Raw genomic sequence first — 19,475 nt, 5'->3', positions numbered from 1 at the left:
CACCAGGAAAGATAAAGGAGGAAACGTCCAAGACTAGACCTGAACTCTGGACCCTGAAGGATATTCACTCATTGGTGGTTAACACAAATCCAAAGGAGGAAATTCAAGACACTTAGCTAATGTATCTGATGGTACAACAGACATTGCGTAAATTCAGTTTTTCAATTAACTGTTCATTTTAATTATAATAAAATAAAAGTGTGGACATTATAAAGATTAGCATTAATATTATAAGCTATAATTATAAGGATAGTGAGCAGAATTTACTCTAAACAGCGGTGTTATTTATAATGAGAGTCATTGAGAGCCTACTTTGTCGTTTTGTTGTTAGGTCAGGGTGTTGACCTCTGTGAGAACAAATCATGATGCGGTTATTGTTTTCCAATAAAATCAAACAAATCATGCCGCTTCACCATCAGTCAATCAGTATATCAATATCTGTTTTTTAATAAATGTATGAGCTCAAGCACTGAATGTCCACCTGATCCAGCTGTTGAACACCTAGGTCAGACAGGGGTCACTCGTCCCTGCCACCAACATAGATCTTTAAGGTTAAAGTAAAAGGAGTCATACGACACTGCATCAGACTTTTGGACGTTGCTTGCAAGTGTTAATTATATGTAAAAATGCAGAGCAATTACCAGTTCAGTACTTTTGATCCTAATCCCTAATTAGGATTTTTCACCTATATTCGTTATTGCATAAGTCTGATCAACTTTAAAAGTGAATTTTGAAAAGAATAAAGCCTGCATGAATTTAAATTGAAATGTCTAAAGCAATTAATTAGTATTTTTCCCTTAACTTTATTAGGAAGTGATCAAACAAAAGCATGACATTTTACATATATCAAAACTCATTTGCCTCATTTGTTTTCATTTATTTTTCCTAAACATAAAAATAAATCATTGCTCAAATGCTTTTTTGATTGCTAAACTTGCTCCAGAGCACAGATGTCAGTGGGAGGCAGATATGTTTCACTTTGGAAAGCTGCAATATTTACAATACTAAATGTGTTCCACAGCATATGATGCAATCATATTTTAACCAAACTGTTGTCATTTTGCACGTTTACCAGTTAAACTGAATATGTGCTAAAAGAGGTAAGCTATAAGGCAAAAATATGACAAGACTTAAGACACAATATCATTACAACACTAAATACCATCGTGTTTTTCTGAGGTTTGAGAACAAACAGATTGCACCAGCAAACCAATACAGCCTCTTTTAAAACCATGACCACATGAAATAATTGTGCTCTCTTTGGGATAAAATATACCATCATCATATTGCTCAGCCCTTCTAATTCATCACATCCTCCGATTAGGAGAAGTGGATTGTGCCATATGTTCATAAGCAAAAACAACAGACCTACAGGTACCACAGGACAACATTCGCTACCAGGATGGAAAATATCAGAATTACTACGTTTTGTTTACCAATTCAGACGATTTATTTAATTAATTATCAGTGACATGTTCAGCGTAGTGTGTTGCAATTAGGTTTTTGTTGCTTGGTCTTGACTACATTGAACTGCATGAACTGCATATTGAGTAAGTGGTGAGCAAGTCTGTAACTTGCAAACCAAGCACAGAATTCACATCTGATTTATATTAAACTCTATGTGAGGAAGGGAAAGAAGAAAAAAAAAATGGTTTTAGCAGTTGCTCATTAGTGAGTTAGCTCATGATCCTTTAGAGCAGCTTGCTGAAGTGTCTCCAGTGCCAGCAGAGCCACATATATTTGGTAAAATAAAAACAAAAGCAAATAAGTAGAGTCTTTTCTCCCTCAGATTTCTGCAGAATTTCAAATCTGGTCCATTGTAATTTATCCTACATCACCCACTCCACATCAAAATCCAGAGAAAAATGAACAAACAGCCCTCTTTCCAACATTTTCTTTTTTACAGATCACTATCACCTGTATTAAAATAGGCCTTAAAATTGTAATGCAAGGACGCTGTGAAGTGAAGGAAACCATTTCAAATGAAATGCCACACATTCTCATATGCAGTAGTTAAAAGATGAGCGCAGAAGGCAAAAAGCAGAAATACAGAAATAAAAACTGTAAAGACAGATGGAGTGGGCCATGTCCAAATATTCACTGTTCAGTACAGGTGGGATGACACAGTCTCATTCTCTTGTGGAGGGGGTTACTTTTAGGAATATAAAAATTCCAAAAGCCAAAAAAAAAAGTTTGGGTGTAGTGTTGTTGCCTACCAAGAGGGCTGTTCTGATTGGACGGCTGTGCAGCACACAGGCATTATGCCCCATCATTAGCTAAAATGGCGTCCTAGTCTGGCCGAGCGATAGTCCGCTCTCAGCTGCACAAAGGCATGTAGGAGGTTCCTGTCCAGGTTGGTCAGCTGCTCGCCAGAGCACACCTGCTTCAGGTTATCAGGAGCAACAACCAGGAGGTTACACAGAGCATGGAGTGTGTCAAAGAGCTGGAGGACCAGAGGAACCTGAGAAGAATACAGACACAGCTATTATTTGCCTGTTGGGTTTTATTCTTAAAATAATAACACAAATTGCAACATAAAATCACCAGTCACACAATAGCTGAAAGAAATATGCATTTAAATTTAATAAATTGGTCAATTGAAAACAAACATCATTTAACCGCTTTTATGAAACACAAAATGAATGAAATGACTAGAGACCAACTTCTAACAATGTAATAGAGCTCTAACTGGAAGCAACAACATTGGTCTTGCAATTTTAATATCTTTCCTGCTGCTCCAGAACTCTAGTTAGCATGCACTGATTTGCATCAATGTCTGGCAATAAACCAGCTAGTTCTGGAAAGCTAGTTAACTAGTTTCTGCGGTAAGCTCAAAGTTAGCACATAACGGAGTGAAATCTATTCTCTCTTTCATTTAAACTGTGCTATGAATGCACAGAATTTGCAAGCTGATGCTGTTGCTGCAAGATCGGCAGAATAACAGAGTTGTAAAAAGGCTTGCAAACTGGCATCTGAGCATTTCTTTTTTGTCCTGTTTTTCCATTTAGTAATTCAATTAAAAATTGTGTTTTGAGCTTTTTTTCTCATTCAATAGATTATTTGAAAATGAATATATTCAATAGCTGCAGACCTAATTAACACTCTTACAACCTTCGGCCCTTGACCTCTCCTTACCCGAAAGTCTTTGGCGCAGCGGCGGTACTCTGCCACGTCGCAGATGGCCAGCATGCCCCCCATGTAGTTGTAGCTGAACTGCTGCAGGTGCTCGTGGATGAGCCTGTGAAAGCGCACGCCCAGCTCTGTCAGGACCGTGTCCACATTCTTCCCGTCCATAGACCTTCGCACACGCTCCACCTGCTTGCTCACATACGCACACACCTTAGAGCATGCCTGAGGAAAAGAAAAGAACACACAATACTTAAGACAACCAGAAGCAGCACTGAGATATTGTATTGGTAGGGACAAAAGTAAAGCTCCCCAACGTAGCTCTTACTGTGTGCAAAGTCTGACTGCAAATATCTGTGTTTGGGTTGGGTCTCTTACTGTAGTGTACTGTATCATGACGTTGTTCTCATCTTCTGGCCTGAAGTCAGTTTTCTTCTGCTCAGTGGTCAGAATGTGCTTCATCTGGCCAATCATACAATTCAGAGTCCTAAAAACAAACAAAATCAAGACCGATGGAAATGTAGCATTGGCTGAATGGAATTATGAACAAAGAGGCTTTTTCCATGCATGTTTTTGGCAATCAGCTTGAGGTTCCACTTGACCTCAGAAAAGGTAGTTGTAAAACCCCCAGGACACATTGTGATGACATTCAGACGAGGTCAGAGGTTCATGGTGACCTGCTTTTTTACTTTTGCTTTCTTTTTTGACCACAGCTTGCAGTATTACAGATGTATTTCCCTTATGGTTTAAGTACTTTGTTTTGTTTTCCATTTTCTGATATAGCCGCTATGGCGTGTGTGCAAAATACAAAATGCTCCACCATGTTCTGGAACCCCAAACGTTTCTCAAAATTGTTCATGATCTTCCGTCATTTACAGAAACAAAAATTCTGTACGTGTTGAAGTGCTTTTTACTTCCGCATCCAGTTACACTAGGGTCGCACGTTAATGACAATTTACATTTCTGCGTCAAATAAATGCAGTACTCTACACCATAGCCCAACACACACCTCCCCAGAAATGCTTGGCTTACAGTTGCCAAAAAAGCTGGATACATTCAACTCAAAGCATAGTTAGACATAATTTGACTGACATACTGGAATATTGTTTTTAAGCCTTTATAAAACATTATAAAAGAGCATACCTGCGTTTTTAAAATATGTCTATAAATTTAGCATATCCAGCAACAACGATATAATAAAGGGCTGAGAAAGCATATTCCCCAAAAACAATGCTCATGTATCGATCAGTGGTTTAAGTTCTGGCACAAAACATCCAGTCCAGACAGCTTTAAGTCAATAATGGACATTTAAGTATTATAATGGAAAAACTTACCGGTCAATCCCAGTGTCCAACTTCACTTCCATCTGCTCAATCACCTCCTTCTTCTTCTGCAAGCACTCTGTCAGCTTAGGAGATGAACTACAAGAGTCACAGTTCACAGAATGTCAAAGAAGCCAGTAAAGGAGAAGAAGGAAAATGATGTTGTTGTTCTCCACAAAATGATGGATGAACATGATCCGTTATCATTCACACTCACCTTATAAGTGGCATGAGGTGATCATTGAACTGCTTATCAAAGAGGTGAAAGATAGTGTTAGCCTGCTGGACCACGTCCAAGAAGTAGAGGTTGGCATTTTTGGCATCTGAAGAAGGAATAGCTATGGAGAGAAGTGAGAATCATGTCTGACAGCACTCAACAGGCTAATGCCATAAATGAAGTACACATGACATGAGTATTCTCTTACCTGAAAGGCCGATCTCTAAGGCATAGTCTATATGGTCCACACAGAGGTGCTCTACCAGGAGCAGGAAAATGGAGTATGCATTTTTAGGGAGGTCAGCTGGGTCAGACAACTGTGCGAAAACAAAGGTTAGTGATTAACTTCCACCATTCAGGAGTAGCTAACAGTTAAACAAGTCAAGAAATATATGAAATGTTTGTTGCCTTGTTGCATCTCTGGAAGGCGTGCCGTGTTTCCTGCAACAGGTTGACCACAACCTCTTGTGAGAGGAAGGTTTCTCCATGTGTGTCAATACTGGGGCCCAAGGGCAGATTTGTGCGCTGTCTGATCCTCTCCTTCAGCTCCTGTATACTGTGTGCATGCGAGGAGGACAGAATGAGCATATATGTGTGTGTGTGTGTGTGTGGTGTGTATGTTTCTCCCCAAACACTTTCACAGGCACTCAAACAGTTTATGCATAGATGAGCAGAAATGTCAGCCTGTCCCGGGGGACTACAGCACTGCTGTTTAATGTACACTCATCGTCAACTGTGAAAAGAAAGACCCTAAACCATAAGTGCTACAGACCAAAAAAAATAAAATTGGCCTATGACTGAAACTGGACACTAGAGTTAGATAATATACCAAAATAACAAAATACAGAACAAAATACCTGCACTCCAATTATACTGCAATAAATGAACATGCTAAGGTCCAATTTAGGTCTGTATGCATTCTACATGTGCCGCTATGTTAACCATGATGGTTTAACTGTACTAGATTGGTCTGTATTAAAATTGCTGGAATAAAAGTAATAATGGTGTAAAATACTAGCAGTGGAATTATAATGCTCTAGCAACTGCAATCATTACAACCTTAATTTCCATTTTACATTTATCAGATCACATGAATACCTTAATTTATCAGAGCACCTACAGTGGCATGCAAAACTACATATCTTCAATCACTGTGACCACTGTGTGTGAGTTTTATTTAAACTACTTATCAACCTAAAGGAATTGTTCCCAAGATGCATTAGGCTTTAAATGTCATTTAAATGGTTCTAATGCTAAAGTTAAGACACACACAAGGTTTTCTTCTGTTGACTTTTCCAAGATCATATTTGTGCAGGTGTTGCTGCACAGTAGAACAGTGCACCACCACTCCTAAATTTGCTAATTTTGCTTTTTTTTTTTTTGCTTTTCTAGTAATCCCACGAGCAATTCTCTAGGAAGGTTTTCTTGACCCCTACCATTCCTATTCCTACCACCTTGCTTAAAATGTAAAAAGGATGTTCCATCTTTGACTGTAATCTTACCTTAGGAGAGCAGTCCATATTCTACTTCCTGAACTATTCACAGTAGAAGACATTTTGAAAGGGGGTGCCCAAACCTTTGCATGCCACTGTACAAAAGCAATATTGGGATAACAAACCAATGATACATTGCACTGCACTAGCGGACACATTTGAGTAAAAGAGTTTTGTCATTTCCAACACAACACTACCCCTCCAGACAGACACCAACATTTTAGAGAGCTCCTTACCTCCCGGTGCCTAGAGGCCGTTTTTGGTGGTTCTTTGAGTCGTAGTATCTCTGCAGAATTGAGGCACTGCGGTTCTGCAGATACTGCTGCTCCATGTCTATGTAGCTGTCCAGGTAAGTGGAGAATATGCTCTTAATCAGTTTGGACAGGAAAGTGTGTTTGTCTGAGCCCAGGTTAAACTCTGTTAGTTTAGCAGCCAAAGCCGTTGTCCTGAAAACAGAGGGTCCAAACATGGCTTTAATATGTGGACATTGCTCAAGAAGTAATCAAAAAAGCCAAACAGACATTTAATCTCTTTGAATTAACAGAAATACGAACTACAAAACTAAAGAAAGAAGGAGACTGAAGGCAAAATACCTGGTATAGAGGTCATACAGGTTTCTGAGGTATTGCTCCAACTCAGTGGGACGAGTCTCAAGTTTTTCCTTTACATGAGCCTGAAAGCATACAGCCTAGTCAGCTGCCAGACCTAAGATAAGCAAATGGCTAGTATGTGCACCGTTTACCCTGTGTATGAGTCCGAGGACAAACCTGCAGCTTGTTCTCAAAGATGTTCTGGATGAGTTTTGCCATCACGGTTTCTGGGCTGCAGAAGACCTCTCCCACCTGTTTATTGACTCGCTGACAGAGAAGGGCTGTGTCCTCAAACACGTCATTACGCATGTATGCACCCTGAGATAAAAGAAAGAGAGAGTGAACAGAAAGTTATCTTAGCCTTGACAAATCTAACAGCATCTGTAAAAGCATTTTGCTATTTCTATTAAAAAGGGCTCACCTCTTGACACTGCTTGATGTAGACATCTATACAATGAGCATACCCCTGAGGAAAAAAAGCAGAGAGAATGTGAGACAACAATCCCAGTACAAAGATAATGGTATAACCTACATTATTCCTGCATTTATATGAAATGTTGTCACTAATATCACAAATCTAAGGATCCAAAAATCCTATGAACATCAACAGATATTTTATTAATTAATATAACAAATATTTTATTAATACAACATCTTATGATATTTTATGAGTAATCTGAACTGTCAATTTAACTCTAAAGCCTAAATGAACTCAAAACCTATAATTACTGTTAATAGCAGATTATTTGTTAACAATTTTAGCATCTTAAAATAATCTATACCGCATCATTAAAATAAGGCTTAATTTATATATTTAGCTACACATTTACATTTATGGCATTTTGCTGATGTTTGACATGTAAGCGAACGTAGTGAGTCTTGCCCCATGGACTCTTATTGGTGTTGTGGTGGTGTGCTTACTCACCTGGGAAACTAAACCCTCTGGCATAGTAAAGGTGTTGTTACCCACTACGCTACACCAACAGACCCATCTAATATTACCGTCTGTCATCTATTTTCAGACTTAAATATTTAGCAGAAGCTCACAATGTCTTAAATTACAAATATTGTGGGGCAAGGATTGGAGCTTCTCGGGATGCTTAATAGTTTTGTTGGTTTCTTGTCATTAATATTCTTTTTTTAGTCCTCTCATGAAGACTAGTATGTTATTGCATGCTAAGGTTATAGGTTAGGTCTGGATGTACTTTGCATGTTCGGTTATATTAACCTTCATAGCTTAACAGCTTAGCCTGTGTTGCAACATAGCAATCAGTCACAGCCAGTTTAGCAATCTTTGTAAAGTGCATGGTCTATCACCCAGCTGATATATTGGCTCAGCCCTAGTCTATATGGTGCACACAGGGGTGTTACTGAGACAGCCTCATCCTCACCTTGAAATGCAGCAGGACTGCAGCCACTTCTCTCATGCGTCCAATCTCTCCCCTGCGCTGAGCTGCTGTGAACTCCTGGATCAACTGTCGTTCCAGGTCATGGTATTTACCTTAGAAACACCACACACATCCCATGATGCATTGGTTTTAACACATACACACAGTCTAATGGGCTCCAATTAATAAAATAAGTCTAATTCCTGTGATACTAATCCACTCTATTATTGTACATCACAACTGGGTTTATCCATTTTCCTTTTCACAAATAATGCTCTTTAGTGTATTAAAGAAAAGAAAACTCCTACTCACTCGCTATCTTGGCTTTAACATCAGCAAATCTGGAACAGGATGGAGAAGGAGAAAGCAAGAAAGAGAAATACAAGGAAATAAATACATCATTTTACAAAACCCATTCAAAGTAGCAAATTTAACTATTTATCATGACTGTGAAGTCATGGATTTATGACAATTGCAACAATTGTGAATGTAACAATACATATAATGTATGTGTATAATACTGTACTGTTTAATAACAGCCTCAATTGAAGATGCAGATATAGAACAAAACAGTTATCAGACTGAAGAAAATAAAGTACTAATTGTAATGCTGATTAAACAAGCAGCTCCAAAATAAGTATAGACCATCCTTCCCATCCCACTTTCACTTCACCTTGAAATCAACACCAGGTAGATGGGTAGGTATATGTATATAAGCTTGGGGCTATTTTATTGGATTGTAGCTAATGTATTATGACAAAAGGCTTGTGCTTCTCTGATCAATGTTCTACTACACTGAAGATTTTCAAGCACTCTGTTTGTTCTGCTTTGAAAAATGTATATTGTCCAACTTTGAGAACTGTCACACCCCTATAGTTACCCTATGCATGACTTTGCTTAATATCTTGCAATCGTCTGTCCTTTCCCTGCACAGCCTCTTCCCGACCTCCGCTGCCTCGCACATTGCTTACCTGTCAAAAGGCAGCTCCTGAGCAATCAGGTGCAACTTCTGAATGATGTCAGCAGCTTCTTTTATCTGCACGGAATGAAACAGATTAGACGATAAGAGATACTGTGTGTGCGAAGTGAGTGAGAAAGGAAGAGATGGGCACCTTGCTGGCAAGGGGGGGAAATGGACATGAGAAAAGGCCACAGGCACTGGCCTTAAACCTGAGGATCAGCTTACGGTAAATCTCTCCGTGTCTCCCCTCCCTTTACCCCTCCTTCCTCTTGTCCAGCATGGAGCTGATAAGAGCGAGCTCAGCTTCAGTACACCTGCGCCCCATCAGCAGCAGCGGCAGCAGCAGCAGAGCAGCTCCACTAACTCCCCACTCTGCCTGCCGCTGCCCAGCTAACTCTTTACACTCACTTTCATATAACTATTATGAATGGGCTGCGGCTAATCCCGTAGCAGCCTCGCTAAATCGCCTCCCATAATCTGTCCCGATGGGCAGGCGGGAGGTCTCGCCAAAAACAGGAACCCTGACAAGAACTCCCCACCTCGCTCTTCACCCCCTTACACACAAGGAGAGAATAAAAAAAAATAAAAAAAAAAGGGGACGGAAAAAGGCCCTGCCGTCCACACATCCTCTGTTCCCCCATCTGCTATTCCTGCCTGCCTCAGCTAACATCATTACTGTGCTCCCGTGAGGTGGATCCAGCCTTTTTCTGCTCTCCTCACCGAGGTTTTCTAAGTATCTGTCCCCCAGCTAAGATTAGCTAAATCCCATGTAAGTGATGTAGCCATCTCCCTGCAGTGGGGGTTTTTACCAGCGCTTGTCTCCACACTGCCTGGGCCCGGCCCTCTCTTTCACAGGGATTAGCCTAGCCTTCCTTCCCTCCATTTCCTCTCCCTTTTTTTTTTTTTAACCCCCCCTTTAGCTATTCACCGGCAGCTCCCCTCTTTTCTCTACTGGAGGCGGGCCACGTTTGAGAAATATTGAAGAAGTCTGCCGGGTATATTTCCCACACGTCTCTCGCACCAAGTGTGTTGGTGGTCTAATGCTAATAGCATTCCAGATGTAATACTTGCCACCCATGGTTGATCACACTGCAACTCTTCGGAGTGACTTGAGAGATAAACACATGAAGGGCATTTCCAATTAAGTTGGCACACATCAAAATACTGTGATGATCAAATCTATGCTTTAGATTGCCATTATATATGCTTGAACACATAAGTGTTTACTAAAATAAGTGGTGGTGGAGCACTATGGCTATTCAATTTGCAATTATACTGTACAGTGCAAAAGTTTTACGTATCTGAGAAAAAGAAAAATCATTGAACAATGTGTGTATTTGCTCAGAACACCACTAATCGTACCAAAAAAAAAAAAAAAAAAAAAAAAAGTGATTACATGGGCTGCACCGCATGATATTTTATTTTAGCTATATATAGACTAGCTTTCCTGTTTACAAACATTACTGGGTGTAAGCGCAGTTAGGGGGCAAAAGCACTTTGGAAACATAGCCGGTCAGTAGGTTGTAACATTATTCAGCTGTAGACTCAATACAGTGTCAGAGCTGCTGTCGGTTAGTTTCATTTTTCATCATCAACAATTTTTGGTAAAGGGATGTGATCCCCTTGGGATATTAAGCATTTTGCATTTATCTTCTCTGCAGTTGGTGCAGTTTAATTTCATTAATTTGTCATTTTTGCTCCCTAGTATGAAGAGGTCTGCTTTCTGCTACTTTCTGTCCCCTTGGTTCTACGTGCATCTCTGTGATGAACAAGAATTTTCACCAGATTTCACCAGAAGTCAATGACCCAACATGTCTTGACATTAATAATGCACATATCAAAGATTGGAGTAAAAAAGAGACGTGTACATTTCCCTTTTCTATAAGTATCAAAAAAGCATTGTAGCGTGACGTGAATGATAACTTGACATTACACGTCCAACAATGTGATGTCTGCACATGGGCACATTTTGATGGCAATGCTTAATACATTGTGCAGCCCTAATTATACACGTCAATTGGCCGTTTAACCATTTCCAACCCTCTACAGAAGAGATGCTGAGTATTATCTGTAATCTTCGGTATGTCTTATCAATTCTTCAAGAAGTTAAATCAGCAGTGCAACTAAAACAAGTCTATGTAATGGCCAGAAGAATTGAGGAGAAATCCAGAACCTAACCTGCGTTCTCATAACTAGCACAAAAGATATAAATGACTTTTTCCCCCTGCAATAATATTTGTATTTATTAGACTTTAGCTAGTGTTTTACAAAAAAAAAAAAAAAAAAAAACAATCATCGGCCAGATAACAGATTTTTAAACCGTTTGAGTGCCTTGAGTTGACTGCATAGTACTGTTCAACTCAACAATTACTCCACATGTCTGCACAGCATCAACCAAAAACTTTCCCACAAGGTGGAACGAAATCTTTATATTTCCTTTCATTATTTAATTATGAAATCCTTAATGTGTTCAATCAGGTGTGTTTTGATCCAACCTCCACTTAATTAAACTAATTAAACTCCTCTAATTAAACTAAGTAACCAATGCAACATTTCAGGACCAGTATGACCCATTCCAGCTGTACATTGTTCACTGGTACCGTTAAAGTTCTGACCTTATCAGGGTTGTTGAAAACATCACTGCGCAGCTCTCCATCCAGGAACTCGTTGAAGTAGGTCATGAGCCTCTGGGCCTCCACAGCTCTCTGTCTTGGAGTGTTCACTCCCTCCAGCTGGTCTCCAAGGTGGCAAACCTTTGTGGCCACATAGCTGATGTGGTCATCCAGCTCCTGGAAGTGCTGAAAAGCCACCTGTGAAAATAGGCAAGTTTAGCAACTTTGGCGTACTTGGCTCACATTGTTTAGGTACCATCAAATCCATGATCCTCTCAAACCTGATTGCTCCTCTGAAGCTCCTGGACCTTGTGTGCAAACTCCTTGGCCTCACGGTGGCATTGCTGTTCAAGCTTCTCTACTTTCCTCTGGATTCTCTCGTCCAGCTGTTTTAGTTCTTCTATATGGTTCTCAAATTCCTCTAGCAACCTGAGAGAGCAGGAATCACAATCAGTGCCAGCGAAAAGACAGGTGGATAAGGATTAGAATAAGGTTAACGGCAGATCTGACATGAATTATGACTGGATTTCTTAATAATGCAATCATAACACATACTAACATAATAGCAACATAGTATTTTGTTTATGTCATGCAACCCTGTTAAGTAATGTGGTAGCTGATCACTTGCAGTACATGTTACAATAATTTTAAGATCCTTTTAGACCTCTGATTAACATGACATACTACAACCCCCTTAATAATACCCATGGCATTTTGGTACAGATGGGTATTGGGGAAAAAAAAATCAGCAGCAAATGCTCGTTTTGGAGAAGGAGTTTCAGGATGACGCTCTACATTTAGCAAAGCTTCATTCTGCTTTTTTAAATTCATTATTATTGCACTGGTGTTCACTCTCCAGCACTCCAGACTCTCTCAACACTCCAGACTCCAATATCAACACTGGTATCAGACAGAAACAAGAGTAAGTCCCATCTATTATTATTATTAGGCATTGAGCACATTAATATCTGACCTTTAAACAGTTCAGAAAGAACAAGTTACAGAGAAGATCAGAAGGCACACCCTGAGAAGGCCTAGCATTTTTAAAAAGTATATTTACTGTGCTGGCAAAACAGCTAATTGCCTGCTGCCATAAACTGCAACTCCTCTTAAAACTGCCTTTTTGTGATATGATGTGTGTGTGTGTACGCACCCTTACGCACTCTAAGAGCTTTGTCAGCTGCATTTCTAAGCACTTGCAGGACAGCGGTTGCAAAAAGCTCCACGTCAGCATGTTTAGATTCTCCGGGTGGTAGAAAAACCATTCCAAAGTGATGAGTGTATAATCTCATATCACAATAATTCCTCCAACGCTGGGTGCAGCTTAGGGCCTTTTCCCTCTCACGCGCTCTTTCGCTGAAATTCGTTCTCTTCCATCATTTGTGAGTCAGTGGTTCCGCAGCTCCTATCAGCCTCTCCACGGTTGCTTATTTGAGGCGTTAGTGTTAAATTTAGGCTGATGTTTCTGCATTGCCAGTTCAACAGCTCTAACACAGTGCTCTACATCACTGCAAGAGCAAACTGTTGCACAGTGTCCAACACATGCAAACATCCAGTGTAGCAGACTAATATTTTCGCCTTACACGTGCACAATGTATCTACATCTGTTTGTTAATTGTGATCAAAGTTAAAAGGTGAAAAACTTAAATCAAAACCTTCAACCTTAATAGTAATGTCTTAGTCAACGTCAAAGAACACTAAATGAAAAACTGGATAACTGAGGGAAACAAAAATAATAATAATAATAAAAAGACAAAAATGGACAAATACAAAATGGACAAAACTATACATCACTCGAACAGTAACACTGTCACATAAAAATACAGTATCACCAAAATTTTCCTTTAACTTTCAGTGCAAGTGAACATTAAAAAAAACATTCCACATAATTATGATCATTTCAGACACATGCAAAAAGCACCTGCCAGATGTTAATTTTTATATATTTTTCCCCTGAAAACAACAAACGTCACAGTGCTACATCTAAAGCATACACAATTAGTAAATAATATTTCTAAAAATAAATAAATAAAAAAAATTAAAAAATGAAGGCTTACTTTTTTGGGTCAAAGCCCTCTGCTCCTCCTTTAGAACCGCCTCCCGGAGTTCTCCAAGCCAGCCGCTCAATGTACTCATCTGCATCAAACGGTTCCTATGAAAATTATACAAATGCAGGATCCAGCCTTATTCACTTTCATAGCCATCCATAATGAAGGGAAGGGAAGGGAAGGGATGCGTATCTACAGGCATGACCGTACTGAACCACTAATATGCGGCACTGCACCAATTCCCATACACTCAACTACAGCCAGACAACCACACTCATCTGACACATCACACAACTCCCGCAGTCTGACATTAAACTGCTAGACTGCACACCTCCACAAATACACCAGACACACACCCCACAGTCCAACAAATACAAAGCAAGAGCTCAAACTAGCTAATAGCAGCTGGCTAAGTTTTACAAACTGTAGCTAGCTAGCTAGCTGTGTCATACTTCACAAACCAGGGCTGCCCCTTTTAACTCAACAATGCTAGCTAGTTAGCTAGCTATCAGCTAACCGCTCTATTTTCGTGCAACATGCCTCTGTAAATACTGCAAAGCATTTAATTATCAGCACTTCAAAGTATAACATTTATCCCTGTAACCGTAAACGATTCTAGACTTGGCACCTAAAGCTGTGTTGTTGAGCAAGCTAGCTAGCTAATTAGCCAAGTTGCTCGCTAACTCGACTAGGAAACGCAACTTACCTCGAATAACTGAGCGGTCGTGGCCATTTCTCACCGTGCCAGAGAGGCTTTACAGAGGGCGAAGTAAAGTCCGGCACAGGCCACCAACACTTTATAAACGCGGGGCGATTTTGACAGGATCCGCTGGTACTTGTTTACCCTAAATCAAGGCCCTCTGCTTCTTCCTCCATCCAGCTGCCATAACCGGGCCGGAAACGAAGGAAAAAGAGCCCCTCAAGCAAAAGTCCGCCCTCAGCGGCAGGTCTGAGATCAGCGTGTGCGCCGTTGTGTGCTGTGCGGAAGTGGCGGGTAAAGGCGTGAACCTGATCGGAGATCAGCGCTCATGGAGAGGAAAGCAAGCAGCCACGCCTCTGTATGTCACATGCTGCTTCAAAACAGGAAACGTCAACGGGAATAAAGGGCTTCAATCGTAGCTAGCGCTGTTAGCGAGATACTTTACTGTGATTATTGATTCAGCTCTTTATTTTTGTAAGTATTTGAATAAAAGGTATTTTTGGATGAGGAGATGTGATTGTTGCACGATTAGTTAGCCATTCCGCTGCTATGCTAAACGAGCCAGTGAAGTGTTTCTACAGTGGAAGTAACCGAGTTTCGGAGTCTCCATGAGTATACGGGCGCTGTGGGTCGTTTCTCATGACGAGGGTGAATCTGGAAAAGTGCGATTTTCCAGGTGAGTATGCAAAGTGTGAAGTATCCACAATCTGCAGTTTTATGCACTGAAAAAGTGTTGCTTTTTTCCCTTCCATGTGGCACATTTGTTATTAGGCATTGTTTTGGGCTGCTATAATGTGGCCTCATGCTATGAAACAAAAATCTAAGCTATCTATACTGTTATGTTCTGGCTGCCATTTGGCCATTTATGGGCTTTGTGATTTACTGACCGTTTTTCTCTCTGTGCTCCTTCACTCAGACGGTACCCCACAGTGGAGTTCCGTGCTAAGTCCCTGGCAGGAACTCAGTATGTGGCAGTTCCAGAGGACCGTCTTATACCCCAGCTCCTGCTGACCGAGCTGGGCCTGATAGACCCCGACAAGCCCTATATGGCTGCTCGGGATGATTGTGCCCGTCAGCAGCGCTGCCCGGCTGTGGAGCTCCGTGTAGGTGGCCCAGGTGGGAGAACCCTCTGGCCCCTGCTAACCATCAGCCAGGGTGGGCTAATCCTAGCCTGTCTCCCTCTAGTTGAAGCCCCGTCCGAGCCCAGACCTCCGCTTCCCAGTTTGGCTTCAGTCTCTCAAGGCTTAGCTCTTCTGTCAGCCCTGCAGGGCTTCCTTTGTGGCACGGGGGGTAAACCGCCAGAGCCTGATGTGTTGGCCTCCCGCTTGGCCACTCTCCCCGTAGTGCTTCTGCAAGTTTGTCCTCTAGGGACGCCCTTGGACGTCCCCCCTCAGGCTGGAGCGTCGCCTGCTGCCTTGGCTCCAGGCCCAGGAGGTGCTCAGAAGCAGCCAGCCTGGAAAGCAGGAGTCCACCGAGGGAGAGCGGTGGTGAGCGTGGCCCTCACAGAGATGGTGAGGTCCATGCAGTACGGCAACAGGAGCAAGCAGGATATGTGGGATGTGTACGGGAAAGTTATGTGCAAAGTAAGTGTGCTCTTCTGTTTTGTGTGTTAAAAGTAATCATGTTTCATAGACAATTGACCCAAATCCCGTCTGCTCTACGTTTATTTTGACATTAGTGTGAGGTGGAGGGCGTCTTGCCCAATGTCACAGTTACCCTCACACTTCCACCCAACGGTTCACCTCTGCAAGATATCCTTGTCCATCCCTGTGTGACGTCCCTTGATTCCAGCATTCTCACAGCAAGCAGTGTGGATCAAAGTGATGGCTCAGCCTTTTCAGGGCCATACAAATTCCCCTTCTCCCCACCTCTGGAGCCATTTAGACTCTGCAGCTATACCTCACAGGTAGGCCTACACATCTACTGATGTGCTGATTACTATGCATTAGTGACCTATACATTAGACATTAGGCGTAGGAGTATCCATACTGACGTTGATATCTTGAGTGATAGCCAATACCAATAATAATGCCATTTATTTTTCCTGTACCAACTGCTAAGCTTTGAAAGCACTCCAGATACGATGTATTAGGATACAGGATACGATGCTATCATGATCCAGTTACTCGCAGATAACATGACAATACACAGTATGCAGTGTACTGGTTCAGGCTGGATTTGTTATTCATTCAACTGTTCATTCCAATCCCCTCCAATATCCCATTCAGAAGTTTCTGACATTTTCTTCTCCATATTTATAAATCGGAATATGCCTTCTATACTGTACATATTGTTACTTCACTGTATTAATCTCAATAATGTGAGCTGTAATCTCGCATAATGTGAGCTGAATTTGTAATCAACTTTCCCTTGTAACCCAGGTACCTGTGCCGCCTATCCTTGGCTCCTACCAGCTGAAAGGAGAAGAGAACCTACTCAAAGTGAACGTAGTCCTCAAGCTCCACGAAAGTGTCCGAAACAGTTTTGAGTACTGCGAGGCACAGCTACCGTTTTTCAACAGGTGATACATTACACAAACCTGGCTAATTCTGCTTTTGGTGGAGTAGAGGGGCAGAATGTTTAAGTCTGTGCATGTTATTACTGTTACTAAACAGTCCCACTGGGAGCAGGGTAAACACTGAAATGTGCAGGGCAGACTTGGGAAGCAATGCTTTAGACAAACATGCCCTGCATATTTCACTGCTCTAACATGCCCACTTCATTGGGCAGGGAATTGTTAATTAGCTGATTAGATCCATCAGGTGGGTTACAACAGCGAAATATTACAAAAATCAGACCAAAGGTGATTGACAGCAATATATGACCGCAATAATATATACACCGACTAGCCTGTTAAGAGGACCTTATTAAAAATACAATATAAATATTGGCTACAGGTCCTTTAATGGTCTGTGCTGGTGTACTATACACAATCCCAAATGAATCTATTCAGAACAGTCTATCTATTAAGACAGTGTTCAGAAGAATTGTGCTGTGCTTAGTAAATTACCTGTTGAATGGTAGGGTAGTGTAGGGTAGGGTTGTGTTCATTAGTTGAACCGCTTTCAGTTGAAGTACTGTTGAATGAGCTGCTCTTGATCTTTTGTACAGGAACCTAATAGGCAGTGTGGATGTAAAGGTGAGCTCAGGACAGTTGGAGGTGTCTAAAGAGAAGAATATGCTGGTTTGGGTTCTTGGTAAGTTTATGCTCAACACCCCATATGTCTGTATTTTAACTATAGATTCAAATATAGACTTGCGCTGCTTGCAAGTGGTGTTGGAAACTGGGAAATACCATTGGTACCACTTGTAAAGTGCACTCCAACGGCTAGTGAAGTGGTATTTACAAGTAGGGAACTTAGGATTTTAGGTGCCGCTTTTTTATTTTTATTTTTTAATTTTTATTTCTTTATTTTTTATTTTTTTAAATTAGGGTTCTGGCAACACTTGCCCATACCTTCAGTTCTACATATGTTCAAACCCTCAGGTCTTACCTAATTATTTGCAAAACATAAAACCAACAAAGACACGTATAACCCCAGACCACCAGTATTGTTAACATTCGACCAGTTCTACATGCTGCGGTCAATTCCAAAATCTCGCCATTGTCGTAAAGCTTTAATTATTTATTTATTTATTTATTTATTTTTTGCCTTTTTCCCAAAAAGAGTACTCTTAATGCTTCCTTCTATCAATGGTTCAGTTTAGAGGATGGCCTTGTGGTTGTTTTTAGTGAGCTTTTTGTTATTACAATCCAACACATGTGACTTCGTGGTTTGATCTTCCGACAAGCTGTATTTACTAGTTAACCATCTGTATATACAGCCCTCTGATGAGCACTCAAACACAGCATTAGTTGCACAACTGTTGTGTTTGTTTGTTTGTCTATTGAAACACATCAGGGCAGAAGTTTCCAAAGTCTCGAGAGGTTACTCTGGAAGGCACTGTGAATTTCTCAGGACATCTTGTTGGGCCAACAGACCCTCTATGCACAGACCTCACCGCATATGTGAAAGTGAGTGTGACCTCTAGATTAATGTGTGTGTTATTTCCATAGTAGCTTGAAGATGTGCATATTTTTAAATAAGCTGATTTTTCATGCATTTCTAATGACGCAATACAGTGTGGATGTGGTTACGAGGCATTTGTCTTACTCTTTTGCCTACAAGGAGTTTTCTTAACTCCCTAATTATTCTTATTTATTCATTATCTTAACCACTTAGTTGGGGAATATCTCTTAACCACATATTTTGTATTGGTTTGCAGCTCTACTTCCGTGTACCAGATTTGACTTTATCTGGATGCTGTGTGGACCAACACTCTGTACAAGTGTATTCCTCAGCAAAGCCACGCATCGTCACAAGTGAGTGTTTTAGTGATTAATTCTGTTATGTAGTATTTACAGCTAATTGACAGTACTTAAGGGACATTGTTGTACAGTTGGAGCTAACTAAATAAATGTGCTTTTTGTTTTCTTTGTTTGGTTTTCCCTCCATAGCACGAGAACTGGTGTCCTCTGAATACTACATCTGGAACTCCACTGGAGATGCACCAGTGTCGTCTGGACTCATGATACTATAGCTTCATGATTTTCTGCCTTAATAACTGAACCGAACTAACTCTGCTTTTTGCAGGTACTGGCAGGGTATCAAGGTTTGATAAATGGATTGACTTGGGTGACAGCCTTTTGTATTTTTTATACGTTAATTAACATTTCAAATGACGCTAAGTGGAAAAAAAAATCCTCATCTAAACTGGTCCGGATTAGGGTGGAATAGTAAACTTGGCTTAGATAGTTTGCAGTATCTGTTCATACCCACATCACATATCCCCCTACACACTTCACTGAGTGCCTTTCTTTGTTCAGAGAGTGCAGCCATTAGGAAAATTGGGCAGTTTTGTGTAGGTTTACTGAGGTAAAGAAAAAATCTGAACTGTTAGAGTTTCAAAGGCTGTGCTGAATGAAGTAAAGCTTGAATCTTTTTTTATTTATACAATTCTGAGTGTTTTTGTCTGTT

The 19,475-nt window shown here is 40.7% G+C and overlaps 2 protein-coding genes across 3 annotated transcripts; one reads left to right on the top strand and one right to left on the bottom strand.

The window, feature by feature from the left end:
• Nucleotides 1-1,426: 1,426 nt before the first annotated feature.
• exoc5 (exocyst complex component 5) lies at nt 1,427-14,673 on the bottom strand. Its single transcript, XM_072689524.1, has 18 exons — nt 14,464-14,673; nt 13,767-13,861; nt 11,991-12,138; nt 11,713-11,907; nt 9,108-9,172; nt 8,449-8,477; nt 8,140-8,249; nt 7,170-7,214; nt 6,926-7,066; nt 6,752-6,831; nt 6,395-6,604; nt 5,074-5,221; nt 4,874-4,982; nt 4,666-4,786; nt 4,461-4,547; nt 3,505-3,613; nt 3,136-3,351; nt 1,427-2,461 (listed from the first exon to the last, which is right to left on the bottom strand). Exons 1-18 carry the CDS (start codon nt 14,488-14,490, stop codon nt 2,273-2,275), a joined length of 2,124 nt encoding a protein of 707 aa, XP_072545625.1. The 5' UTR covers nt 14,491-14,673; the 3' UTR covers nt 1,427-2,272.
• Nucleotides 14,674-14,847: 174 nt separating this feature from the next.
• On the top strand, nt 14,848-19,139 carry ap5m1 (adaptor related protein complex 5 subunit mu 1). 2 transcript variants are annotated; one of them, XM_072690423.1, is made up of 8 exons: nt 14,848-15,133; nt 15,374-16,040; nt 16,136-16,363; nt 16,839-16,978; nt 17,569-17,654; nt 18,365-18,472; nt 18,724-18,820; nt 18,956-19,139. In XM_072690423.1, exons 1-8 carry the CDS (start codon nt 15,066-15,068, stop codon nt 18,975-18,977), a joined length of 1,416 nt encoding a protein of 471 aa, XP_072546524.1. In that variant the 5' UTR covers nt 14,848-15,065; the 3' UTR covers nt 18,978-19,139. The 2 variants fall into 2 exon arrangements, with proteins under 2 accessions (XP_072546524.1, XP_072546523.1); XM_072690422.1 differs by having other exon boundaries at nt 18,360-18,472.
• Nucleotides 19,140-19,475: the final 336 nt, after the last annotated feature.

This window comes from Salminus brasiliensis, chromosome 10, assembly GCF_030463535.1.
Source record: "Salminus brasiliensis chromosome 10, fSalBra1.hap2, whole genome shotgun sequence".
Taxonomy (NCBI): Eukaryota; Metazoa; Chordata; class Actinopteri; order Characiformes; family Bryconidae; genus Salminus; species Salminus brasiliensis.
Note: the sequence above shows the minus strand (reverse complement) of the source record. Positions and strands in the feature narration are given on the sequence as shown.